Below are 26530 nucleotides of genomic sequence, written 5' to 3' on the forward strand. Positions count from 1 at the left end.
TTTTTTTTTTTTCAACGCGGCCTTCCTAAGGAACCTTTTAGATATTTCCTCCCCCCAAGTGCCTTTCCCATTGAAATTTTAATACCATAAATATACCGTTTATGTATCATGGCAGGTGGGTATGTTACAAACCATTGTAAGATCTAAGATTTTTTGGCCCCCCGTTGAGACTACATTCTGTAGACCAGAGTTTCTCAACCTCCGGACTTGTGTCATTTGGGGTGGTAGAATCCTTTGTTGTGCGTTGTAGGACATTTACAGCAGCATCCCTGGCCTTAACCTACTAGGTGTTTGTAGCACCCATTGTCGGACCGAGGCAGACATTGAGGGTGTGTCCTGGGACACACCCCTCTCCTTCACCGATGCTAACCACTACTGTGGACCGATCCAGAGCAACCGAACAGCCTCTGGCTACTCCCACCTCCCAGGTGGAGGTGATGGTGGTCATAAAGTTAATTGAATTAGCATTTATTTTCCTACCCATTTTGGCATAATTTCTCTGTGGTGTGATTATTTTGATATGTTTGCCAGATTGTCCCCCAAGACCAGTCTAGAAGATGAGTTATTTCAGAGCCAAAGTCGTATCCCCAGCTCTAGTATAGGGCCTGGTGGAACCCTCAAAAATATGTTAAAGCAAAGTAGTGCCATGAGGGAAAAATAGAGCTTGGAGCCCAGGGCCTGGGGTTCTAGTCTCAGTGGGTCATTAACTCAGGCATTAACTGATGATTTCCTGACATTTAAAATAAGGGGCGAAGTCATCTCTGTGATCCTGTCTGGTTCAAATACTGCTTCAGAAGTCCGCGTGATGTATGTTAAAGCCGTTACGTAATCAAGCTGTTAGTTAAGAAATTGTGTTGAGATAATGCAGACTGCCATCCTGGGGCCTTAGGTGACGTGTCAGAAATAAATGACAACTCCAGAGACTTTTAGGAAGAAGCTGAAGAACACACCGCCCCTCGGTGTTATTCCCATGGGTGTTTGATGGGTGTTAGCCTCATTTTCCAGATGAAAAAAATCAAGGCACAGAGACATTAAGCCTAACCGAGACTCAAGCCAGGTCTGTCATCTCAAGAGCTAAAGCCAGGACCTCAGGGTTCATCTTTGTATGTCATGTCCCAGACTGCTCTTCCAAAGTCTTGAAACACCTTGAAATCATCGGCATCAAGAACAAAATGTGCCACCCTCTTTCTGGTCAGGCCTGTTGCTGAGCCTCAGTGGACTCCCACAATCAAATGGGAATAGGCGAACCCATTCTGTCGGACAGCCTGCTGGGTGAGAGTGCACTGCACATGTGTACAGTGTGTGGCATTGTCGTTACAAGGGTTTGTTGGGTGGGGCACCTGGGTGGCTCAGTCGGGTAAGCATCTGACTCTTGATTTCAGCTCAGGTCATGATATCATAGTTCGTGAGTTCAAGCCCCACATTGGAATCTGCACTGACAGTGAGGAGCCTGCTTGAGATTCTGTCTCTCTCTTTGCCCCTCCCTCACTCATGCTCGCTCTCTCTCTCTCTCTCTCAAAATAAATTAAAAAAAAATTCAAAGTCCTAGTTAAAAAAAAAAAGGCACAAGGGTGTGTTGGGTGCTAGACAGGCAAAGAATGACAGAGCTCCGTCTTGGGTGTCTTCTGTTCCGGTTAGGATCAGAACACCACCCAAACAGCCGTAGTGCCTAGCATCTTGTGGTCCTGGTCTTGTTTTCCTCATTTTAGGGATGAGGAAACTGACCGTGGGTCTAATAACTAAGCCACGGGTCTGCAGCCAGTGAGTCAACCCCTGGGCACCTCGCCCTAGCACCCGCCACCTCCAGGGCAGGCAAGGGAAGACCTTGGGGTGGAGGAGACAGAGCTGGGGCCACAAGAAGGTAATGGAGATGAGAATTGGGGAAGACAGAAGTTCCCTTCTCAGAATGAGGACTCAGCGTGTGTCCTCCTCACACAGAGGAGAGGGGACAGCTCTTCCAGGCTGCAAGGAGTGTCCTGCGTGAAGGGCCCTGCGTGGGGCAGAGCCGCAGGAGTTCATGCTGTAGCAGCAGGGACGTCATCTCCGTGGAAGGAAGCGCCTGTGAGGGGAGGGGCCGGGTGAGAGTGAACAGCCAAGGCCCAGAGGACGGAGCCCGCGGGCCTCGGGCAGCGTCATACGTCCAGTACCAGCACTTCAGTCCTGGCCCATCATGCTGCCAGTTGCCTGACATCAAGGGCTGGACTGTAGTGCGGGGCGGGGGCGCTGAGGGGGAACAGTGGGTTGAAAGGTCTCACCTACCAGGTGGAGGCAGCAAGAAGCAGATCTTTTCCTGAAGGTTTTCTTTGGTGGGGTCTTTCATGCCCAAGGAGTGAGTGAGTGTCAGAAGGGGAGCTGGAACCCGGGTCTGTGTGATGCCAAACCTGTGGCTCCCTCAGCCTCCCCCTGCAGCTGGGCACCTTCTTGGACCTTGACTATGACCATTGGTCTTCCTTCAGACCATTCTTTCCGCTAAGAATTTGTAACCACTGGAAAGCTGGTTGAGAAAGAAAGGGAAGGCCCAGAGCGGGGGGCCGGGGCTTGCTGCTTGGCTGTCCCAGGCCAGTCCCTCCTCACTGGCTCTCAGGCTCCTAATCTCAATCCCCCTCTTTGCCTCTCACTCGGCTGTTATGAAGATCAAAGGGAAGGATGGCTGTGAAAAGGAGAACATCCTGCCCTAGTGTGCTGGCCATTCAGCACACTCAGCACGCGAGCGGCAGTCAGCGAACCAGAGGTGCGGCCCTCACTTGGAGCTGGCAAAGCACAAGGGATAAGAGGACAGACCCTCCAGCCGGACCACCTGCCTCAAGTCCTCTTCTGCCAGCCCCCCATGGGACCCCAAGCAAGCTCTTCACCTCTCTGATCCTCAGCTGCCGCATCTATGAAGATGGTGCTGGCTCTGCCCGTCGGGTTGTGAGAACTCAGTGGGTCAGCACACGGGGTGCGCCTGGCAGTGCGGACGCCGTAGCTGGGGCGCCCATTGCTGAGTGAGAATGTGGGACCTCCAAGCATTCCAAGATGGCAGCTGCTGAGCGTCAGTTCAGTCAGACCCAGAGTCCTGTGCAAGTACACGGGTCACACAGCACAGAGCCGGGCCTGCCGCTTGCAGGGTGCCCTCTGTCAATAGCACTCTTGTTACCACCGGGAGCTTTGGGGGCTCAGCTGGGTGCCGGGTGGGCTGGATTCCTGGACGCCAGGGAGGAGAGTGGAGTCCGGCCCCCTCGCCCTCTGCCTGTGGTCCTGAGGAGGTAGTTGCTGCTGTTGAGTGGCGGGTCTGGGGGGCGCAGGGAGGGAGGCGCGGGGCTGCACCTGGCCACCGGGTTTCATTATCCGGAAAGTTAGCCGAGTTCATTATCCAGAGCTCCTGACAGAGAGGCAGGGAGGAGGAGGGTGGCTCCGTGAGGGGCTCCAGCAGGTCAGCAGGAGGCTCCACTGACTCCAGTCAGAGCTTGTTCGCATGAGGGCTTTTCTGTTAACCGGGAACAGGGTCAGGGCTGCCTGGCCAAGCCTGGGAGGGTACGCGTGGGCCCGTGTGTGTGTGTGTGTGTGTGTGTGTGTGTGTGTGTGTGTGTGTAAGGGAGAGGAAGGGAGAGAGAGAGAATGGTGGGGATGTATCTTGGTATATATCCACATACCTCATGTCTCTCTGGGCGTTGACACTACTTCCCAAAGGAATGGACGTGCACCAAAGTCCACAGGCGAGTGTGACATGTGGGAGATGTGGGTCTGGGAGTGGGACAGATGTTCTCAGATACGCCAGAGCCTCGGAATTCAGGCCACAGCAATACCCCTCCCAGAGATCCCGCGTCACTTCTGGTGCCGGGGGCTTCAGACCAATTTAGATGTAAAGAACCGACAGTGCCTGGCAAGAGGGATACTGTCCTCTCTCTCTCAAAACCATCTGTCACCACCTCTAGGTGACACTCAGTGCACGCTTTCCGTGTTTAGGCAACCCTCATTCTAACTCAACAACCACTCAAGACAGAGACTGCTGTTTCCCTAATTAGTGGAGGGAGAATTTAAGTTAGATTAAGTTAACCTGCCCAAGGTCGCACAGCTAGTAAGTGTACAAGCTGGGATTTGAACCCAGGCCGTGTGGCCTCCAGCCTACACTCGTTATCACTACTACAGCTGCCAGCAAGATGACAAGAAAGGGAAGTGCTTTGCAAATACAGAGGTGGTTGCATATGATGTGTGTGTCCACACACTTGGCACGCACCGGCGCATGGGCGTTGAGACCAGGCAGAGCTGAGTTTGAAGCTGAGCTTTGATGTTATAACCTTGGACTTAATGTAAATCCCTTGGACTTTGGACTTTATGTAAATCCCTTATGCTCTCTGAGCCTCCATAGCCTCATCATTAACATAGAGACAGTCACACACACCCCTTGGGGTTGCTAGTGCTCATTCAGTCACTCAGCAATGATTTATTGAACTCCTCCTACGTACCAGGCACAATGCTGGGCACAGGACACCGCATGAAGCAAGCAGACACGGTCCTGCCTGCACTCGAGCTGGGGTGACAGAAGACACATGCAGGGCCTAGCCTCTGTAGAGGAGATGTGCTCAGCACTCACAGGTCAGGGCTCTGGGGGCTCTGCCCATATCTCTGCCTTACTCCCTGTTGCCAGTGTCCATTTTCTTGAGGGCTGTCACTGGCACGAGGGCCTGCTCTCAGCTGTACGTGACAAATCTGTGGTCCCTGGGGAACAAATCCTCGCATCTACTCAGCAGCCCTCAAGCAGTGACTGGTGAGGTTTGCAACTACACAGCCCAGCTCCCTGCTTCTGGGGGAATAACTGAGGCACCAGTGGGATTGAACTCCTTTTGTCCACCATGGCCACTAACTCGATGGGACATTCTTTATTAGCTGCCTCCCATCCTCAACCTGCTGGTGTGTCCTGGGATCACCTTCCAAAGGAATGCCCTGGAATTCTGGTGTCAGTGTTGGCTTCTGAAGAGACCCAGACTAAGACCCATGGCCCCCCTCCACTCCTGAGAGTCGGCTGGGGCCTGAAGCACAGGGCAGGGGGCTCCAAGAGCAGCTCTAGATAAGGAGGGCTGTGATGTGTGGCTGTGATGTTTAGCCAGGACTTTCTATGGCCTTTGCTCATCATCTGGTCCACCTGGGTACTAAGGAGTGGAGAGGTCAGAGAGTGCTGGAAATGACCATTCTGAGCCCTGCCGGATGCCAGCTCTCTCCTATCACTGTTCTCATTTTACAGATAAGGATGCACATAGAGGTTCTGTCCCCTGACAGGGTCCCCCAGGTCAGAAGCCAGACTGTTCAGAGGTTCATATCTAAGCAGCCTGACTTTACAGCAGGGTTCCTTCCTTCCTTCCTATTTATTTATTTATTTATTTATTTATTTATTTATTTATTTATTTGAGCAATCTCTACACCCAGCACGGGGCTCAAACTCAACAACCCCCAGATCAAGTCGTGTACTCTGCCAACTGAACCAGCCAGGCGCCCCCTAGAGCAGGGTTTCTTAACTGCAGCACTGTTTTTTAAAAATTAAAAAAGAATTTTTTTTTAATGTTTATTTTTGAGAGAGAAAGAGAGAGATACAGAGTGAAAGCAGGGGAGGGGCAGACACAGAATCCAAAGCAGGTTCCAGGCTCTGAGCTGTCAGCACAGAGCCTGACACAGGGCTTGAACCCATGAATCGTGAGATCATGACCTGAGCCAAAGTCTGTGCTAACTGAGCCACCCAGGCGCCCCTAAATTTTTAAAAAACATTTATTTATTTTTGAGAGGGAGAGAGAGAGAGAGAGGAAGAGAGAGGGAGACACAGAATCTGAAACAGGCTCCAGGCTCTGAACTGTCAGCATAGAGCTCGATGAGGGGCTTGAACTTGGGAACGGGGAGATCATGACTGAAGTCAATGCTTAGCCAACCGAGCCACCCCGGCGCCCCTTCATTGCAGAACTGTTGGCATTCTGGGCTGGATGACGTTTGTGAGGGCTGTCCTGTGTGTTATGGGATCTCACACACAGTCCCAGTAGAACCCCTCTCCAGTTGTGACAACCACAAATGTCTCCAGACATTGCCACATGTCCCCAGATGAGAACCATTGCCTAACTACCCACTCACGAGGCAGGGACATCCCCATCAGCCAGAAAGGCTGCAGCCCCTGAACTCCTGCTGTCCTGAGACAGCCTGTCCCTGTGCCCTGGAGGCTGCAGACAGAGGTGCTTCTGAGCCGAGTCACAGGGACAGTTAGGGCTTTGGTGGCATTGTGAGTGGGAGCTGCGAGGAAAGCAGCATATGGGCGTGTTCCAGGCCTCCAAGACCAGTCAGTGAAGGAGCTGGGTTGTTCCATTCCTCATCTGTCTATCCTCTCTGCTCATCCGGCCTGGGTGTTGAGACCAGAGCACTTTGACTCAGTAACAGACCCCAGGGCCACGCCCAGATGGGCCACGGTGATTAGTGCAGGAGCCTTGGAACCAGGTGTCTGGCGAACACCGAAGGAGGGGGGTTCAAGGGGAGAGACTGAAGGTTCTTATTTTCTTTTTCAACCCAAGGAAAGAAAGTCGTAGTGAGAAATTAGACCAAGTAAGCCCCTGATTTGTGAAATAGACTCTCTTGCCTGTAGTGTCAGAGCATAACAGTTAAGATCCTGTGCGGGCTCTTGGGTGCCTGACTGGCTCAGTTGGTAGAGTGTGTGGCTCGATCTCAGGGTTGTGGGTTCAAGCCCCACGTGGGATGTAGAGGTTACTTAAAATAAAATCTTAAATAAGAGGAGTATGGGCTCTGGACCCAGGCTGTGGTTCAAATCCTGGCTTTACGACTAAATGTCTGTGTGACTTCAGGCAAGTTACTTGCCTTCTCTGTGCTTTAGTTTCCATTGTCAAAATGGGGATGACAGCAAGCACCTATCTCTGAGGGTGGTTGGGAGGATGAAATGAATGATTAAGTGTTTAGAATAGCGCCCGATACACAGAGGCTGTGGAAGTGTTTGATAAATTTCTGACTCTCCTTCCAGATAGGAATTATCCTCATTTTGCAGATCAAGTTGAATGAGGTAGCAAGAGGCAAAGCTAGGGTTTGAACCCAAGCTGATCTGACTATTCAGACCTGTGTTTTTTTACATGGCTTCAGGGATGAGGTGGAAAGTGGGGTCAAGGCTGTGGCCTGGGTGGGGTAGGATCCACAGGGTCCCAGCCCTTGAGGCTCATAAAGGCGGCTCTGGACAGTGCTCTTTCTGTCCTGTTGTAGAGAGCTGAGCAATGGCTGTAGCCTGGAAGTAGGTGGGTGGCCACCCCAGTGTCCCACTGTCTGAACAGGCTGCTGCTGGAGTCCGAGACAACCAGGGGCTTTCAGTTACTATTTGAGGCGAAGCAGGGACTGTCATGGTGTGCCCCCGCCCCGGGCACTGGCTGGTGGAGGGAATTACCTGGTAGGCAGACAGCTGTGCCAGCACCTGAACTAGGAAAAGGTGCTGGGTCCCAGGTGGGCGGGTGGAGGAAGGGAGCAGTGGTCAGAGATGCTAAGGAACACAGCCCCCACGTGGATGGCTAGGGAGGGCCGGTGACAGGGGAGCCTGCTGGGGGAAGGCCCAGGTCTGCCGCTGCCCTCCCTGTCGACCTGGCCTTTCTGGGCCTTCCTGCCCTGACTTGCCCTATTCCTGGGCAAGAGCCCTGGGGGCTTCTGAGGCATGTGGTCTGTTAACTGCACTTGGAAACACTGCCTTAAACAACAGGCTCCCCTCTCTGGACCCCAGTTTCATCATCTGTAAAATGAGGAGGTTGGTTTATGTTTCTTCACCTGCAGAAAACTGATTTAGCCCCCCGTCATGCCTCCTGTTGGCACCATTTGTCCAAGCACTCTGTGTACATGGCCTCACTTACCCTCTGAGGCATTAAAACAAAAACATATTCGGACCCACAATCACAGGATGAATTTGTGGGCTGGCCAGACCCCAGGGCTTCTGAATCCCCCACTTTGGGGCCACCTAGGGCAAGCCCTAACCCCAATCACCCCCTTCTCTGCTTTTCCCTCCTTCAGGTCTCAGCCTCCCCAGATTCCAGCTCTCCTAGGGAAGAGGAGGGGACCCCCCTGCTCCCCAGAGCCCTCCCCCAGGCAGGGTCACGCCGACATAGGCGCCGGGCTCTTGGTGAGCCAGCAGCCCTGAGCCTGGACAAAGCGGTCATGCCGAGGACCTTGGACGGCACTCCCATGCTGCTGGAGCTGCAGAAGCTGCCAGGATTGGCCAGCACAGACTTGAGTGCCCCGAACCCCAATATCCAGGTGAGAGCTACAGGAGGGCATAGGCCCGGTGGACACCTACAGAGGAACTGGGCTGACCCGCTCCACCCTGAGGTCAGGCATCCCCATCCTGTATTCCTGAGAGGGTGGGGGTCTTTTTGGGGTCACAGAAGGTAGAGTAGTGGGGGCCGCTCCAATGCTTCCCAGCTGTGGGCTGAGCAGGGCATGGGGCCCTCTGAGCCTGCGTTTTCCAGTCCATAGCGAAGGAGACACAGCAACAGCCTGACGGGGCTGTCATGAGGATCCGCGGAGTGGAGAGGCTTCGTGTGGGGCAGAGGCTTCCAGAGAAATGGGGGAGGGGCGACTTGTGGCCCTCACCCTGGCCCTACCCTCACTGCAGGGTTGGTTGAATGCAGAATGGGGTGGGCTCGTGGTGGGGGGCTGCCCCCCAGAGGGGCTTTATGGAGCCAGTGGGATTCCAGTTGACATTCACGACGGCCAGTCCTCAATCCCGGATGATAGGAGTTCTGTGTTTTGTGCGGCACCTACAGTTTGCAAAACACTGTCATCAGAAGAGAAAAGGCCATGAGAAAGTGTAGAACCTAGCGTTCTAAAATGGTCTAAGAGGCTGTGCATGTGCGCGCGTGTGTGTGAAACCTGGAAGTTTAATCATCACAATGTTATCTGTCAGAGATGGAGTGGGGGTGATTTTAATTTTTTTCATTATATTTTGTTGGCTTTCCCCCAAATTTTGTTCAGCGATCTCGGGTTATTTTATGAGACTGATGCGCTGCCCACTGCACTAAGAAGGAGACTCTTGGGTTATTTTAGAATAGCTAAAAATAACGTTTTCAAAGTTCACGGTCGCATGAATGATTTCACGTTACTTATTTCCCATCCACAATGTGGTGAATGAGAGCCGTCCCCCCTTCCCACCCTCCTCCCCACCCAGGACTGCTATGGGACTTTGCTCTCTTTGCTGTCATTTTTCCAGCCCTACAACGAGACCCTGAGGCTGTTAGTGGCCCCTAGGGCTGGGCAGTCTGCAGCCAGGTTCACTGCTAAACTAATGGGTCTCTATTCTGGCACGTGTCAAGCCACCATGCCTAGCCCCGCCTCAGATAATTGAATTCATGTTTAGGGTTAGGTCAAGGAGTCTGGAATATCCAGGGGATTCTGATGCACACCCAAGTCTTAAATTGTGACCCCCTGGGCCCTGGGAGGCCCGGAAGGTTGGCCAAGAGAATGAACTGTTCTGGAGGAAAGGTTGGCCCTCTACCCCTACCCCTGCCCCCGCACTTGTCTCCGAATGCCCTGAGCACTCCTTCACTGGCCGACCTGTGTCTGACCCTCTGCAGGTGACCATCGAGGTGGTGAAGGATCCCCAGGCCGAGGTGGAGATGGACCTATTGACTGAGCCCAGCAGTCACTGGCCCCAGGGTGCCTCAAGCTGGCTGCCTGCCAAGGAGCTCTTCTGGCCCCTATTCTGGAGCTACCTGGAGGGCGAGGAGGGGAGGACCAATCTCAAGGGCAGAGCCCCAGGGGAAGAAGTGGAGGAGGAGGATTACCCTGCAGAGTATCGGGAGAGCGAGGACCAGGAGGACAATGAGGAGGAAGAGGGCGAGGAGGAGGAGCCTGGGTTCAGTGGGGCCACAGGCAGCTGGGAGCAGGGCTGGCTGGCCCCTGGGGACTGGGCCTTCAAGGAGCCGGATGGCTACGGTGAGCATCCCCATCCTGGCCTCCCCCGCTGCTGCTTCTGGAGGTCCTGAGGGTAGCTGGGGCTAGAGAGAGGCCCGAGAGCCCCCCGAGCTGGGGCACCTGTGAAGGCCAGAAGCTTAGGCCTATACAAACACCATCATCTGCTAAATAACAACATTACCCATAACTTGCAGAATCTGGCTTTTCCACCCCAAACATTTGACCTTCACAACAGCCCTAAGACCCCCAAAGCAAAATAGACAGTTGTTCATTTTATATATATTCATAGCTATCACATTCCAACAAATTGGGAAATATTATAAACCCCACCACTCATAACTGACCTCATTTTCAGACTGTGTGGGCTCGAATCCTGGCTCTGCCGCTTACCAGCTGAGTGACCTTGGGCAAGTTACTTAACCTCTCTGTGCCTCCTGTCCTTCCTCTCTAAAATGGAGAATGGCACAACCCTTAACTGCATAAGAGTGTGTATAGAGGGTATTGAGTTAATACATTTAAAGTGCCAGCATATAGTAAACTAAGTATTTTTACTAGAAAACAACATAGCACAGACTGTCAGAAAATACCGCAGACACACCTGGCCAGCTCCCATGAAAGCCATTCTTGTTGCAGTTCAGATTTCCCTGGATGCAGACGTGTTTTGTGCACAGGTGCAGACGTTGTCCCTAGAGTTCCAGTGTCTCAGCCTGGGACAGCGGTGCCATCATTAGGACTAAGGCATAGCAGGCTTCCCCTGGTTCACCAAGATAATGTAAACTGGTGGACTTTTCATGCCTTTCAGCTTTTCTTCCATTAATTTTCCTTAGACTCTTGGTGCCCACCTGCTGAGGCCTGCCTGGGAAATGAGGAGAGACTGGGTAGGTCAGTACTTCGGGGGTTCCACAGAACCCCCTGGGTCTCAGCCCTGCAACAGCCAGAGGTGTGCAGGTGCAGTCATGGTGTATTTCAGGTTCCTCAGACCAGGATTTGGTCCCTAACATGGGAAATCAGGACCTTCCTTAATGGCCCCAGTGCCGGGGAAGTGTTGTCAGCCTTGGTTTTCGTTGACATAGAAATTATAGATCAGAGGAACGCCCGCGTGGCTCAGTCAGTTGAATGTCCAACTTTGGCTCAGGTCATGATCTCGCAGTTTGTGAGTTTGAGACCCGTGTGGGGCTCGCTGCTATCAGTGCAGAACCCGCTTTGGATCCTCTGTGCCCCTCTCTCTGCCCCTCCCCTGCTCTCTCTCTCTCTCTCAAAAATAAACAAACATTTAAAACAAAAATGTTTTTAAAACCCTCTAGGTCAGAGACGTAGGGGACTTGCCCAGGGTCACATTGACCGTGGTCGGGTAGCCACCAGCCCCAGATATCTTTTCCTCCTCGTTGCTGTGTTGGCGCGGAGCGGGTGGCTGGGATTGTTGCTGTGTCTGTAGAGCCACCTGCAGGGCCCCCGGCTGAGGGGGGTGGGGGCTGAAATCCAGCCCGTGCTTCATCCGCTAGGCTGGGAGCCCTGGCACCGGCGGCACCCTCCTGAGAAAGGGGTGCCCTTAGCTCATCTGCACCAGTGCCCCCTGTGGGCTGTGCTCACTCACCTCTGGCTCCCTGCCTTGACCCAGACTATGAGCTTCAAGAGGAGTGGAGCCCATGGTCTCCCTGCAGTGGGAGCTGCGGCAGCGGCAGCCAGAGGAGGACTCGGCCCTGCGGCTACGCCTGCACTGCCACCGAGTCCCGTGCCTGCGACCTGCCCCCTTGTCCTGGTGAGACGAACCCCAGCTCCTGCACAGGCAGAGGCTTACTCTGGGCGTGGCTTCCTGGGAATGTGGGCCTTGTTTGAGGGTGGGGCCTGGAGAAGGGATGCAGGTGGTCCTGCCTTATCCCAGGCCTAGTCCAGATGCTGTGGGCACCGAGAGCCTAGTGAGGGCTGGGCTTCCCCATGGGGAGCACAGAGGTGCCCTGGGGCCCCACCAGCCTGGCCTCCTCTCTTCCCAAAGGCACCGAAAACAAGGACCCCTCGGGCTTCCCCGGTGAGGGGTGGCAGCCCCTGGCCCACAATGCTACGGACATGCTCAGCCCAGGTCAGTGGGGAGCCAGGCCCTGGGGCTTGGGGAGAACCTCTCTTGGGAGGGTGGAGCGTTGCTGCATGGGAGGGCTCTCACGCCCATCCACTGAGGCGGAGCACATGTTCCAGCTGGAGGATCAGCCTCCCCAGCAAAGGGGCCCTGGCGTTTCGGAGTCCCCCTAGTGGGGCCATTGGCCTTTCCCAGCCTGACGTTCCTGCTGGGAAGACCGTTCTGCTGGGAGCCATCGAGCTTGGAGATCACCTGGTGGGGCATATTCTCCCTGGCTACAGGATGAGGTGGGGACATTTTGGCTTCCCCTTCCAGTCGCTCTTGGGGGCTCCTGGGTAGGCTCTGTTTGGGAAGGGGGTGCTGTCAGAAACAGGTCAGCGGGCCTGAATTCCAGGCCTGCTTCTTCCAGCAGCTTGGAGTGGGCTGCGCTTTCACTGGGACATTCTGGGTCTCTGTCTCTTGGTGTCGCTTGCCCCCCACAAGGAGGTAGGCAGCTGCCCACAGGCCCCCTTGCAGGTGGGACCTATGCTCAATACTGTGAAGCTCCCTGAACTGGCATGGTGAGCCTGGCATTGTGCGGGGCAGGGCGTTCCCAGAAGACTGAGGCCCAGGATCTGCTCTCCCCCGGGTGTCAGGGGGAGAGACACACACGACCAGCTTGAGCACGACGCTGCAGAGTGTCCCCCAGAGTTCCGGAGCGATTTGTTCTGCGTGGCCAGAGCCAGTGGCCACATTCCCAAGGTAGAGAGAAGGGAGCAGGACAGCGTAGATGGGGAGGGTCACAGTGGGCCCAGAGAGACAGCGAGCCAGAGAAAGGCGGAGGGGAGAGTGGGCCGGTCGTTAAAGTAGTAGAACCCTTTCTTACCTGTTGCTTAAAACAGCGATGCCTGCACCCAACCACCCCAGCTCTTTTCCCAAGACCCCACATCTCCCCCACCATCCGGCTCGTAAAGGGACAGCACCTGGCAATTCAGGCAGACTCCAGGTGCCTCCTCCAGCCCCTGGGCCAATATCCATTCTGAGTGGCCTCTGGCCCCAGGTTTCCTGGGTGGTGTGTGGTAGCCCTTATCTGGCAACAGAGGAGACCACGCTGGACTGCACCCTGCTCTGGCGTGGGGCCGTCTCTCTCCATGCCTTGGCCCTCGATCACCCCCTGCCCCACCAGGGGGCTGACCGCTCCCCTCCCCTCTGCAGATGTGGACAGCTGTGAAAAGTGGCTGAACTGCAAGAGTGACTTCCTGGCCAAGTACCTGAGCCAGGTGCTGCAGGACCTGCCCAGCTGCCCATGCGCATACCCGCTGGAGGCCGTGTACAGCGCTGTGAGCCTGCAGGATGAGCACCGGGGCCGTAGCTTCCGCTGGAGGGACGCCAGCGGGCCTCGGGAGCGCCTGGACGTGTACCAGCCCACGGCGCGCTTCTGCCTGCGCTCGCTGCTGTCCTTGGAGAGCAGCACCCTGGCCGCCCAGCACTGCTGCTACGATGCGGGCAGCCGGCTGCTGACCCGGGGCAAGGGCGCCGGCGCACCGGACCTCGTCAGCACCGACTTCTCGCCGGAGCTGCACTTCAAGGTGGACACGCTGCCCTGGATCCTCTGTAAGGGGGACTGGAGCCGCTACCACGCCGTGCGGCCTCCCAACAATGGCCGAGCCTGTGCTGACAACCCTCCGGAAGAGGAGTACCTGGCCCAGTTGCAGGAGGCCAAGCAGTACTAACGGGGAAGCTTCTGGAGAAGCTTCCCCTGCAGACCCCCCTCACCCTGCCTCTGCCCAGACCCCCTAAGCCAGCTGGCCTGCTGCTGCAGGCCCTCTGCCTGTGAATCCAAGGCAGGTCAGCACCCTGGGTGTGGGTGTGGGGTTAGGGACAAGGTGGAGGGGTGTACAGGGCCTAAGCTGAGTGAGGGAGCTCAGCCCCCAAGGTCTCTGGGTGTATGGGGGGAGGGGTAAGGAAATGTGTGCCTGTGGGGGCTGCCCTCTCCTGCCCACTAGGAGATGCTATCCCAGCCTGGCCACTGATTTTCCTCCCTGTCCCTCTGAGCTGGACTCTTCCACCCTGCACGGGTCATGATTCTCCGGGCCTGAGGTGCCACAGCTGCGTTTTGCCAGGCTGACGGCCAGCCTAGCAGGCAGCTCCTCCTTATCTCCAGGCGGTTGCTGGAGGCCCTCTAGCCCCACCCCTGCTGGGAGCCACCAGGACTGGACTGGGACCCTAACAAGTTCTCCGCGGCTCTGAGCTGCTTTTCAGTGGACACTACTTTGGTGTAGGGTGAAGTCAACCCCTGGGGCCAAATGCGGACAGCCAGGCTGAGGCAGCCGAGACGCGGCCAAGACAGGGCCAGCTCCTGGCTGGGAATGGGTCAACCTGTTCAGGTCCCTTTCTTTGTCCAGCATTTCTGCTCTGTCCAGGTTGTAGGGATGTGTAGAACTGGATGGCACTGCCATGAACGGACCCAGCAGCCAGGCCTGGGATGGGCTCAGAACAGCCCAGGAGGATGTGCACCGTGGTGAGGTGGTAAACAGTTCTCTGCTTGGGGTTGGTGGCAGGAAGCCCAGATTTGGGCAGTTCCTGTGGTGTTTGTGAAGACTCCCACCATGGCCCATACTCCCGAGGTGAGGTCATTGAACGCACTGAGCTCAGAGCCAGGAAGAGATGCACGTAATCGGCTCTCCTAGCATACCTGGTGCTTCTTCCCTGCCCTCCTCACCCTCAAAACCATACTTCCTCCCCTTGTGTGGGGTTAAAGGGCTGAAGTCCCCCCTGTCCTGTTCACAAAAGCTCCAAAAGCTGGGAACTTCAGCCCCTAGACAGCTGCCGTGAAGCTCTTTGCGATCCTCAGCAATAAAGCACTTTATTTTCAAATTCTGTCTGATGAAGAATTTGGAGTGTCAGCAGAGGCATAGGGAGCCCTGTGTACAGCCCAAGCCCAGCCCCCATGGTCGTGTTTGTGACACCTTAACCTAGCCGGGCAGGCAGAGCTCCTGGGGTGCAGAGGTTAGATGTAGATGTGAGTTCTCCCTCCTCACACTTGTACAGGGTTGCCTAGAAGACAGGGAGGACCTGGCCAGACCTCAGAGTCACACTTACTAGTTCTTGGGGGAGAGGAAGACTTCTAAGACAGAGGTCAACTGCACGCACTCCAGAGGAAGTGGCCCTGTTTCCCCAAGTACCTTGCTGCAAGGGGGTCCGAGGCAGAGTTCCCCAAAGGACTACCCCTGTAAGGTGATAGAAATGGACCTGCCTTGGTTGCTACCCTTAACAGACACTGCACTGTCACTCCTGGCATTTGGGGAAGGACAGAGACGCATCAGGAAGTAGGATGAGGCAAGGTGTGTCCAGAGCCACCACCTGGAGACGCTCAGAGAACCAGATGTTTCCATAACCATCACACCTAGAGGTAAGTGTATTAGTCTGGTTCTGGTCCATAGGCTAAAAATACTCTGGTGCAACTAGAATATTACAGGGTCAGAGAGGGCAGGATCTCAAGTTCCCTTCATTTCTGTTGTCTGGGAAAATCAGCATGATTAGTACAGGCATAATTTAATTATCTGTTAGCAGAAACTTTTATTTATTTATTTATTTATTTTGAGAGAGAGAGAAAACGAGTGGAGAAGGGGCAGAGAGAGGGAGAGAGTACAAAACAGGCTCCACACTGCCAGTGCAGAGCCCCAGCATGGGGCTTGATCTCACAAATTGTGAGATTATGACCTGAGCTGAAATTGAGAGTCAGATGCTTAACTGACTGAGCCACGCAGGTGCCCCAAGCAGAAACTTTTTTGTAAGAAGATAAAGATATCCCAGAGTCCTTTTTCACAGGAATCTGCTAACTCCCCTCCTTTCTGATATAACTCGCCTTGACACTTGAACACACTAAATTTAATCTGTACCTAGTGGTTGTCTATTACCCAAAAAGTGAGTTTAGCCAGACACAGTTTTGATCTGTAAGTGACATGGAAATTTGCTACCATCTCAGACCACAGACGATGGAAGATAAAAGGGGCTTGGCAAGGAGTCTTGAGGCTGGAGAGCAGGTCAGCTATAAAATGGTGTTTATTCGAACTCTACAAAGGAGAAATAGGCATGGTGCAGGTGGCTTCGGCTCAGGGAACAGGTGTGTGTGAGGAGAAACAGTGATGGAGAGGTCACTGACCCTGTTAAAGGAATTTTAGGAGCATCCAGTACCAGAACCAGGAGGGGCCCCTCCCCGGTTCGGGTCCAGTGTTGGTGAGGTCACTGTCCTAACTAGCTGTTCTTCCTTTTCCAAACGCCGGGAGCCCTTATGGCTGCACATCCAGCGTGAACACCCACACTGTTTCTAGTTTAGCTGCTCCAATCACCAGGATGGGTTTGCCCAATTTTTCTCCATCTGGTGTATCTCATAAAGGGTTCTAGACTAGGCAAGACTGGTCAGATCGAATTCTTACTAGGGTTTAAAACAACCCAGTACAAACCCTTCTAGATCCTGCTGGCTTCCTTTGTCTGTTGTAAGAATGTTTCAGAGCCTTTGTCCTATTGTACATGAAAAGGTCCCAAATGTGCTTCATTGGCTCTTTCACTGCAATTAGATTTTAACAGGTGGAGATGCTTCTCAAACGTGTCCTGACATAATATCACCTGGGATATTTATTAAAGTAGAAGTTTTCGGGCCACACCCACACCGAGTAAAAATCTTTTAGGGGTGGAGTCCACAACATTTTCAGAATTTAACAGGTTCCCCCAGGCGATGCTTAGCGATGTGAATCCTTGGCCTATGGTTTCCAATTTAGCCACTTAACTAGCTTTTCAAAATACTCTTCCTCAAGGGAAAACACTTGGGCCCTTAAGTCTGGAAGTCAGTAGGTACCATTTGGTAAAGGGTATGCTTCTATATTCGTCATCTCTAATGCTCTCATAAGGTATCTGTTATACCCATTACACAGGTGGGAAAATTTGCCCCATTTTTTAGGAAGTGGTATGATTCAACCCAAGTCCATCCAAAGCCAGTTTTACTTTTAGCTCGATCGTTCTGTGTTTTAGGCTCAAAAATGTTAACAGTAAGGGGCACTTGGGTGGCTCAGTTGGTTAAGCATCCGACTCTTCATCTCAGCTCAGGTCTTGATCTCAAGGTTGTGCGTTCAAGCCCGGTATTGGGCACCACGCTGGGCATGCAGCCTACTTTAAAAAATGGTAACAGTAAAATAGCAGTGGTAAAAATTGGAATAGCCATCATGAATACTAGGGAAGTCAACTGTTACTGAGCAGGTCACAGAAAAGTTAATTTGCTTGGTGCTTTGGTTTTTTTTTAAAGGTGTTTGTAATCTCTAATTCAGATTTTTTTTTAAAAGAACTCTAGAATTGGTTAACTCTCCAGCCAGGCAGGAAAGGGCTCCTATTTTGTTATTGGTCTCTGAGTGAGGAGGAGGGGGAGGAGTCTGTTAGGAGGGGCCCCAAGATTTGATTCGAGCTACGGTCCATGGTTCTTTATCAAAAGACATCTTTTTGGATGCCCAGGAGGCAGATCTAATGCCAAATTAGATGCTCATTAGTTCAACCATTCCTTTGAGTAATTCAAGCCAAAAGTGGCTTTTGGGGGTTTAAATTATCCAGATCAGTACCGGTCTTTTGCTTTATCTTAACTACAATGTTTTGGCCAAGTCACGTTGGTAGGATTAGCTTGAAGGCCTCACTGCCACCTAATAAAACAAGCAAAAATGGATGAAGGGAAGAGCTGTGCCTGCAGGAGTAGCATGTGTGGATTAGGAAGCCCTGACTCATGCTGGGGCACCGGGTGCCAGGGCAGGGCTTGTGACGGGAAGCGGCCCTCCCTGTTCAGGTAACTTCTGCCACGTGGCAGCCTGGACTGTAGTTGAAAATACCCCCGCCCTGTGGTCAGTGCTCAGTAAACTTGTTTCATGGAACTGGGTATTTAAAAAATACTCGACAAGGATACTCCTATATTCCTCTTTCTGGGAGTACTAACAGGCCTGGAATTTTTACTCCAGGAACACACTAGAAATACAGCAGCTTCCTTGAGATGAATCCAGCGAATGGGCACTAGACATAGTGGTTTATTTTATTTTTTTATGTCTTTATTTTGAGAGAGAGACCAAGAACAAGCAGGGGAGGACCAGATAGAGGGAGACACAGTATCTGAAGCAGGTTCCAGGCTCTGAGTTGTCAGCACAGAGCCTGATGCGGGGCTTGAACCCACGAATTGTGAGATTATGACCTGAGCCAAAGTCGGATGCTCAGCTGAGCCACCCAGATGCCTAGACATAGTGGTTTAGACCTGAGCACTGGCTCTGCAAGTTCCAGCCCTTCTCAGCTCCTGCGAAGTTGGGGACCTGGGAGGTTACTGATGAGAAGCAAGATTCTGATTCTTCTCAAACAGAAATGCTGACAGTTTTTTCTAAGGCTATTATGCGGGTTAAACGAGCTAATTCAAGGGGGCTACTCAGTCTCCAGTACCTTGGAACTGCTAAGCAGAAGCTGTGAACCTGAGGCCCCCCAGTCTCCCCTGCCGCAGGGTGGGTGTCTTTCCATATATCAAACCAGTACCTGGTGCTCATCTCTTCTTGCAGAGAGGAGGCCACACGGGGAGGCAAGCCCAGGGGGTGGTTTCTTGGCACCGTTTACCCTGGAGAACCCCGCCTCATCTTCCCGCAGTGAAGGGAGCTTTGTGCCAGCCTGCAGAAAGGACACTAGCTCAGGAATGCGGTGAGGTTTCCTTCCTGCCTAATTACCTGCACTTACCCAGAATGTTTTTCCATTTAACTCAGTATCTCCAAGGGAACTCAGAACCAGCGGCCCAATCAACACAGGTTTCCAGATATGCACCTTTTTTAAATTACGTTTATTTAGCGTATGTACACATAAAAGAGAAATCACCCTCTGATCCCACCCAGCAGAAAACATGCACAAACCCAAGGTATACGTGGAGGGAAGGGGCCCCAGCCCCAAGTTAGTGGTTGGGATGGTGCAATCCTGTGAGTCCCAAGCCCCAGTCAGGAGAGGGCTGGACCGAAGTACTGGGCAGCCCCTTGCTGCCAGCCCTAAAACAAGCGTGCACCGTAGCCAAAGGTCTGTTTGATGCCCTCAAAGTAGTACCGCTGCCAACCCTGCCGCGTCCTCTCTTCCTCGGGGGCAGGGATGCCTCTGCCTTCCATGCACAGCTCAGTCTCTCCATTCTTGTCTATGAAGGTCAAGGTGATGGTGGCAAAATGCCCTGGGGAGAGGTGGAGGGGAGGGAGCTTTAAGATGCCGGGCTTCCATCAGGGTTGGAGACTAAGGGGGAAAGGAAAGAGTTCTGGGGTAGTGGCATTAAGCAAATATGCATACATACCTTCTGGCCAAGATTTAAACCTCCACTTCATCACAATAAGTTTCTCGGGGACCTAAAATAACCAGAGAGATCAGTGTGTGCCACAGAGCACCATGTACCTGATCCTGACTGGAAGCAGCCATCTGCCTTTCGCTCAGTCTCTCGTCTGTGTGGTTCTACACCTCGGGGCACAAGGTGGACCACGGTTGGTGGCATCCGCACCAACACCAGCTGCAGCTTCTCCTCTCACTCCCAAGTCCGGCCCAGTCAGCTGTGCCCAGATGACATTGCAGTGCTATAAATGGAAAGCCACCAGCCGCCAATATATATGACCTCTCTTCCATGTTTCATTCCTTCAGGAAGAACTAATTTGACTCCACTGAGGGGGAAAAATTCTAGGAAACAAGAGAATTCACCTGCAACATCCTTTTGAAAATCAAAAATGAGGTTTTACTAACCAGACAAATTAAATTTTACCTGCACTGCTTAAAAGAGAAGGAATGTTTTCCTTCTGACCATAGACCACATCTTGGGTCCGGGGCCAGCAGGCACTCACCAGGTCAGTGAACTCCCCGGAGACGTTGCCATCTACCAGGTGAAACTTCCCACCTTTGTCTGCTTCTAGCATTGCAGGAGCGTGAGTAAAGGCCTGAACGAGCTGTGGAGAAAAAGGAGGTAGGAAGATGTCCCTCTCAGTGGGCCCCAGGGACAAACGCCAGGGGGTACTTGCACGCCTCAGCTCTCACTCCCAAAGGCACCGCTTTGTCTGATGACTGGCTTGTTATGTTCCAGTACAAAGGAACAGCCACTGCTCAGGGCTTTGGCTTGAGTAACTCTCTGTGCATTATTTCGGATCCATTCACTTTTCCAATGAGCGTGTGCACAACGGTGCCCACATCCACCACCCCAAACCACTCTAAGGGAGAAGAGAGGGCATGGCCACTTTGAGGAGCAGAGTGAAGACAGAAGGGTTTTTCCTTTGCCACTACTTGTGCAAGGAAATCCTCACAGCTCCATTTTTAGTACCCGCTCTGCACGCAGAGAGCTTGTGCCCACAACCCAGGTCACCTGAACAGCAGATGCCCTGAGGCCTGAAGGACAAGATTCTACTTACCTCTTGGGTGGTAAAGACTCTATACAGCTCCTCTGGCGACGTCAGGAAGGTTTCTCTAAGAGTGATCTTACAAGTGGGGATTTTGACACCAACAGGTCTGGCCTGGGTTTTTGAAGGAGCAGACTTAGCCTGCGGAAGTGGCAGTGAGAAAGCTTTAGAGGAATGGGCTGAACACGCCTTCCAGGACAGGCCGGTCACTCATTCTCACAAACTTCTTCTGCTCTAGCGCTATTGCTCCAGGGGGCTGGATGGACGTTTCAGTCGTTAGGGGAACCTTCCCAGAATGTTTTCAGTTCCCACCGAAAACAACACTCCCGGTGGAGGACAGATACCTGCTGGAAACCCCACTGACCAAAGGGCCTGGCAAACCACCAGGTATTTCTGAAGTGCTCAGTGTGATTCTCGAGGAAAACTCCCGTGCTCGAATAGCTGGAAGCGGCCACCGCCCCTCCGGGTCCCCTCACTGTGCTGACAAGGAGCAGCAGGCTGCGCGCCAAGTGCTGAGCCTGCACCGTACCAGTTCCACCTCCACAAAACTATCTGCTCACCCTGCAAATGTGGTGCAATCGATTGATTTCCTGACAGGTGAATGTCGTGCTGTAACCCTGGTACCTTTGTGACCCCTCAAGTTTCAAAGTATGAAATATCAACACCCCAGTTAGAAAGAATATTGAAGACCTAGATACGTGAGGACCGTCCTGTGTTCACAACCTCCTAACTGGTGTTAAATGCCATCAAGAGTCAAACTCTGAAGCCCCTGCTGGCTTCCATTTGCTCTAGGGGTCTGTTATAAATGAATACAAACCGAGTTCAAGACGGACAAACAACTACATATTGTGGACTCTGTAAAAAGCACCATAGGCAGATCACAGGCTGCCCTGGATTGGAAGTTAGGGTCGGAGAGAAAGAGCACATGGAAATGCCACTTATTTACCTTGCGCTCCTCAGTTTTCAGTGCTGGCTGCCCAGTTGGGTCCACTGACTCTCCATTCATCGTAGGCAAGATCATGCCCTGCGTGAACTCTGAAAAATAAAACCCGCACTCCTGGAAGTTATTTCTTTGTAGCTGAGATTTGGGGCTTCTTTAGAGTTTGACAAACATGGCCGTCTTACTCCCAAATGAGGTAATGACAAAGAAAGAGTCCATCTAGGTCTTTACTTTGGACTATGCCACACAGGTATCTGAGTGCATGCTATAGAACACAGAATGTTAACTAGGATCATTCTAAACCTCACTCCATTAGAAGCAGTACAAGTTGTTAAATGTGCATGAGGTCTCCTATGGATGTAGCCAATGAATGTGGTGCACCTCCAGGGACTTCAGGAATAGGGCAAGATACCCATGGATGCATATTTAGTCCCCCTTCTCCACTCTGCCTTAGCTCAGGAGAACAGCCACGACGAGCTACAGCACCAGAGCACGCATTCTCACCAGGAGAGGGATCCCCTCCTATGCTGGTTCCCTCTGACGGTCACTTTATGTACTCCCAACACCAAGAGCAGGACACACTAGCGGAACTGGAATTCTAAGGGAGAGCTGAGCTGACTGCTATCCTAATAACCTCCTAAGTGTCCCTGGAGAATGTGTATCAGAGATAGTCCAGGACTGTGCTCAAGCAGTCCGGGGATGCCAAGTCTTTAGATCAGCACTATCCGACAGAAATATGTCAGCCTCAACTGTAAGTTTTCTAGTAGCCACATTAAAGCATTAAAACAGGTGAAATTAATTTTAGTTAACATTTTTAACCCAAGACATCCAAACTATCATATCAATATAAAAAGCTACTGCCAATTTCACATTCTTTTTTTGGTACCAAGTTTTAAAATCCCACTGTATTTTCTACTCATGGCACAACTAGATTTGGACTATCCACATTTCAGGTGCTCAACAGTCAATATATCAGACAACCCATCTCTAGATCTCTCCCTTATTCAGAATTTACAGATTGATTTTGAGACGAAATAAGCCCCTTCCCTCGCTTCCCCCTCCCCCCAAATCGTTACCCATTTGGCAAAGAAAGGGCTGTCAGGACCCTTAGTCAGAGTCTGCGGGAAGGAACTACCTCCTTAAGGCATATGTTAACTACTCAAGGGATACCTGTTTTGAGAGTGCTGATGTAAATTCCCATTGCTTCTCTTAGGAGTTTCACCCCTTCTTCCTTCATTAAGGCCACGAGATTTGTGTCAGGCTCATCTTTGGCAAGGCTCACACTAATCTGAGTGAAAGATCAGAAGTAGGTGGTAAATAACTCGTGGGGCACCCACAACGTGGAATGCGGGTGCTGAGCAGAGAGCTGCTGACATTTCCAAAGGAAATGTGTGAGGGCTGGGGTATTTTTCCAATCCCCATGAATGCTCCTTCTTGAGTTCTTTTTGCGAAAGCCAAGGTGGCTAACATTGGAACCCAAGCTACTAGCTAACGCGAAGTAATTAAACAAGCACAAGCCGGGCTGGAAGATCTGGATGGCACCCCAGACCTAGGAAATCATCTGCAGACTGAGATGCTGAATGCTTGGGCCACGCCTGCGCTTTAGTCTTGAATGGTTAAGTCTGTTTTCTCATCTGAGAATAGAGAATGTGGAAACCTCAGATGAGGAATTTGGAAGCACAAACCTCTACTTCATCCACACTGTTTTCATCAGACAAATTGGGGATCTCCACATGTCCCTTGTACTGTACTCCAGACTTAGAGGTACCTGTCAAAAGCAATGCAACATCATTAGTGTCCCCTCTGCAGGAAAAGGCTACTCTAGAGTCCTAGCTTTTCCTCCACCTGCACTACTTTCGAACTACTGAACGTCATGACCCTCTTTAGTCTGAGATAGCACCAGATGCAACCCCGCTTTTCCCCCAGAAGAAGTGTCTTTCCTCATTTGTTGAGGCCAACTGCTTATCACTGTACGGGACTAAGAGCTATGTGGATGTGACACTAGCAGGAATTCTGCCAGGGAGAACTCAGGTCACTAATCGACGCGGGCCATTCTGCTAGAATGCTTGTTTTGAAAATACAAATTTGTTCCAATGCGACTGACTAGTTAGGGGCCAGTCTGATCACAGCATGAATTTCACGTCTGCTAACACGGGATTTCTTCCATGAGAAACACCAGGTGAACTCCCCCGCCCCCCCCAAACCACACCCAGCTGAAATGAGCTGCACCGGACTACACAAAACACACACATCTCTCTCAAACATTTCTCTGCTGGCAGCCTCAGTTCCCCACACTGGTGTTACACGGTGCTTTCTGATTTTGGCCGACCCTCCTTCCACCAATCAATAACCTACAGGCCGCAACCCTTCTGATGCCCACCATCACAAGGGAACGTCAGGTCTTTATCAAGGCAAAGCACCACGTTTACTGTATTATTTATGTATTTCCCATATAACACGCGTAAATTGTGCTATGAATTTTTACATTCCTAAATTTAAAAAATGTGTCGCCAATGAAGTTTTTGGGTGTTGTGTCATGTCCCTAACCCTATCTTCCCTATAAGCCCCGTGGTTTTGGTTGAGCAATTATGCACACTATGGTGATTTTTAGGAACACATGGGTGACATTACAGAACTGACTGTGTTTCAAAATGAACCAACAAGACGTTTATTTATCTTGACTTCTCTTGACCTCAGTTTCTCAATCTATAAAAAGAGGACTGGGCAAGATGATACCCAAGGTTTCTTTCAGACTACTACAGTGGGTTTTTTTTTTGTTTGTTTTAAGTCACGAACAGATAGATCTACTATTCTCTTTATTACCATTTACTTGAGAAGTGCTCATGGAGGCACAAATCTATTGTATGTTTTGCCCTATACATGTATTTCTTTAGCTTTAATGCCTTTTGAAACTGTCAGGACCATCCAGGTGGGGCAAATACATGACTCCAATTCTCTGCCAATACCACCACAAAAGGGACATTAAACTGGAGGACAAAACTGCCCCAAATTATAGTTACATACAAACTTCATGAGCACAGTAGTCTAAATTGCTAGATTCACACCGGAGAAAGTAAGGAAAGATCAAGACCAAAACACCCCTCCCCTTCCCACCTTTAAGTCAATCATTCAAGAGACAAAAGTCAGCTAGTCTGAGGAAACGTCACCTCACAGAAAATGTCCTAACATGTTACGTGGCCCAAAGGTTCAGTGGCCCAGCTGCTCACTGGTGGGAGCTTGTGAGGCCCACAGAGAGGAAATGCCTTCCAGTGTCCCACAGCAGCGGAGAAATTTTGGCACCCAATACTGATTTCTATGAAACATGCAGCACCGTGTCCCTTGGAGAGTTCCTAATCTCTGCAAAACGGTGCTCCTTAACAGGTCAACCAAAATGCAGTTAACCTTTGTTCTAACGGCCTAGCCCAGACTTACCCGTCCAGTTTAGTTTGATGCTCCACTCATAAAAGAAGATAAGTTTGCCTTTGCGATTGTTAATGGATGCCTCTCCATCAAGCTTATTCACTTCTGTCACCTCACACTTGCCTTCCTCATTTTGTACCCGCACTGCCAGGAACAGCGTTTTCAGCTTATCCGTGGACCAGTTTGAAGCATCCCTCTCTGTCCTGCAAAACAGAAGTAAAGCTATGGACCAGCAGCCAAATGGAAGACACACTGCTTGCTCGGTGTGAGAGAATCCAGGCTAAAAGAGACCTGACAAACAGTTTGAAAAGATCAGTCTCACACCAGTACATCCACGAACATGTTATCCTCTTTGAGGAAGATAAGGAGTCCCATACTGTCAAAAAAGACAACTGCTGTGTGGAATGGTTACAAATCAAATGAAAAATTATGTTTTCCTTTCTCAGCATGATGATGCTAAAGTCAGTATTTGACACTTGAAAATGGCGCCCCCGTTTGACCAAATGTTAAACTGTGACCCTCTTGAAGAGGTCAGGAGCCTAAGAGGGGGTCCCAGAATGCAGTATTTAGCTAACAAGTCCAGTAAGTAAGAAACCAATAATCTTGACCTCATTAGCACAGTGTTCAGACCTGTCAAATTCAGGCTGTGCTATAAATTCCCTACACGTTCTGTGTCCTCTAAACGGCTAGGAAAACAATGTTAAGTCCAGGGCTTCAAACAAAAATTAGATCAAGCATTCTGTATGTTAAGAGGAGAAGAGGCAGGCTGAAATACAGAGAAGAAAAAAGTCACTGTCAGCCTCTCAACATACAGACAAACCAGCAACAAAAAGGGCTGCAACAAAGTAAAAATGAAAGCAACGTGAACAAAGTTCAGTGGAATTAAGACATAAAGAAACAGTACTTTTAGAAGATTTCATAGAGAAGAGTAGGCGTTTAAAAGTGGTTCGGTTGTAAAGCCGCGATTGCCCGGCAACCAGGGGAAATCCTGGGAGTTACAACACAACCAAACGAATAGTTCCGGGTGAGAGGCTGTGGCGTCTTCAGCATCACTGAGCTCCGAGCACCTGCCGAACACGTTCCAAACCTTTGTCCTCTGGGAGAGGCAGTGGTCCTCTATGACTGACTTTGAATCTCATCCGTAAGCCGCAAAATAGGAATTCCAGTCCACTAGCCCCGAGCCTAACACAGGAATCTCCCAACACAATCCACGGCAGTTTGGGTCTCACGGACTCCTCCGGCCACGTGTGTGAAGCATGTCTCTGCTCAGGATGGAAGCATTGGCTAGGGGCGTTATGTTCTCGTAACTCTGAAACACCCCTCCTCTGGGCGCAGCCCTCCGCGTCGCCCCCTTGCCCTCTAAACACTGAAACAGAGGCGGGTGGTGGTGTGTGGAGGGACCTGGGACTACGGACCCCTGATACAAGAAGAACCCACCCCTATCTCCGGGCAGGGCTGCCCCGGCCCTAGCTTTGTTCCGCCCGAGGTTCCAGAGACCCGCAACCCTGGCCGGGCCGTAGCGTTCCCGCGGCCTGGCCCGCTGGCCCTCACCAGTGCCAGTTGTTGACGTTGGTGGCGTCTGCCCGCTCCTCCACGATCCAGCGTGGGTCGCCCTCACCCCACTTGGCCATCAGCTTTCCTGTCGCGCCGCCACCAGCTCCCGAGCAGCCACAGCCACAGCCTCAAGACTGCCTGGTCCCAGCCGCCCGGCAGCGCCTGGAAACTACTAGAAGCGGCCGCAGAACCTCCTGGCTTGCTTTTCCCTCCACCCCCCGCCCCTCCCCGCCTTAACTTCCG

General features: G+C 51.9%; 2 protein-coding genes across 2 annotated transcripts; one reads left to right on the forward strand and one right to left on the reverse strand.

Moving 5' to 3' along the window:
• Nucleotides 1-3015: 3015 nt before the first annotated feature.
• ISM2 (isthmin 2) lies at nt 3016-14833 on the forward strand. Its single transcript, XM_029952170.1, has 8 exons — nt 3016-3245; nt 4628-4747; nt 7287-7399; nt 7859-8250; nt 9567-9927; nt 11525-11665; nt 11900-11983; nt 13172-14833. The coding sequence occupies exons 1-8, from the start codon at nt 3016-3018 to the stop codon at nt 13687-13689; spliced, it is 1959 nt and encodes a 652-aa protein (XP_029808030.1). The 3' UTR covers nt 13690-14833.
• A 3949-nt stretch (nt 14834-18782) lies between these two features.
• Nucleotides 18783-26513, reverse strand: AHSA1 (activator of HSP90 ATPase activity 1). Its single transcript, XM_029952800.1, has 9 exons — nt 26285-26513; nt 24746-24936; nt 22999-23081; nt 22484-22601; nt 21320-21408; nt 20386-20514; nt 19828-19929; nt 19293-19344; nt 18783-19175 (listed from the first exon to the last, which is right to left on the reverse strand). The coding sequence occupies exons 1-9, from the start codon at nt 26362-26364 to the stop codon at nt 19003-19005; spliced, it is 1017 nt and encodes a 338-aa protein (XP_029808660.1). The 5' UTR covers nt 26365-26513; the 3' UTR covers nt 18783-19002.
• Between the last annotated feature and the right edge of the window lie 17 nt (nt 26514-26530).

The sequence above is a fragment of the Suricata suricatta genome, chromosome 9 (genome assembly GCF_006229205.1).
Source record: "Suricata suricatta isolate VVHF042 chromosome 9, meerkat_22Aug2017_6uvM2_HiC, whole genome shotgun sequence".
In the NCBI taxonomy this organism is placed as follows: domain Eukaryota; kingdom Metazoa; phylum Chordata; class Mammalia; order Carnivora; family Herpestidae; genus Suricata; species Suricata suricatta.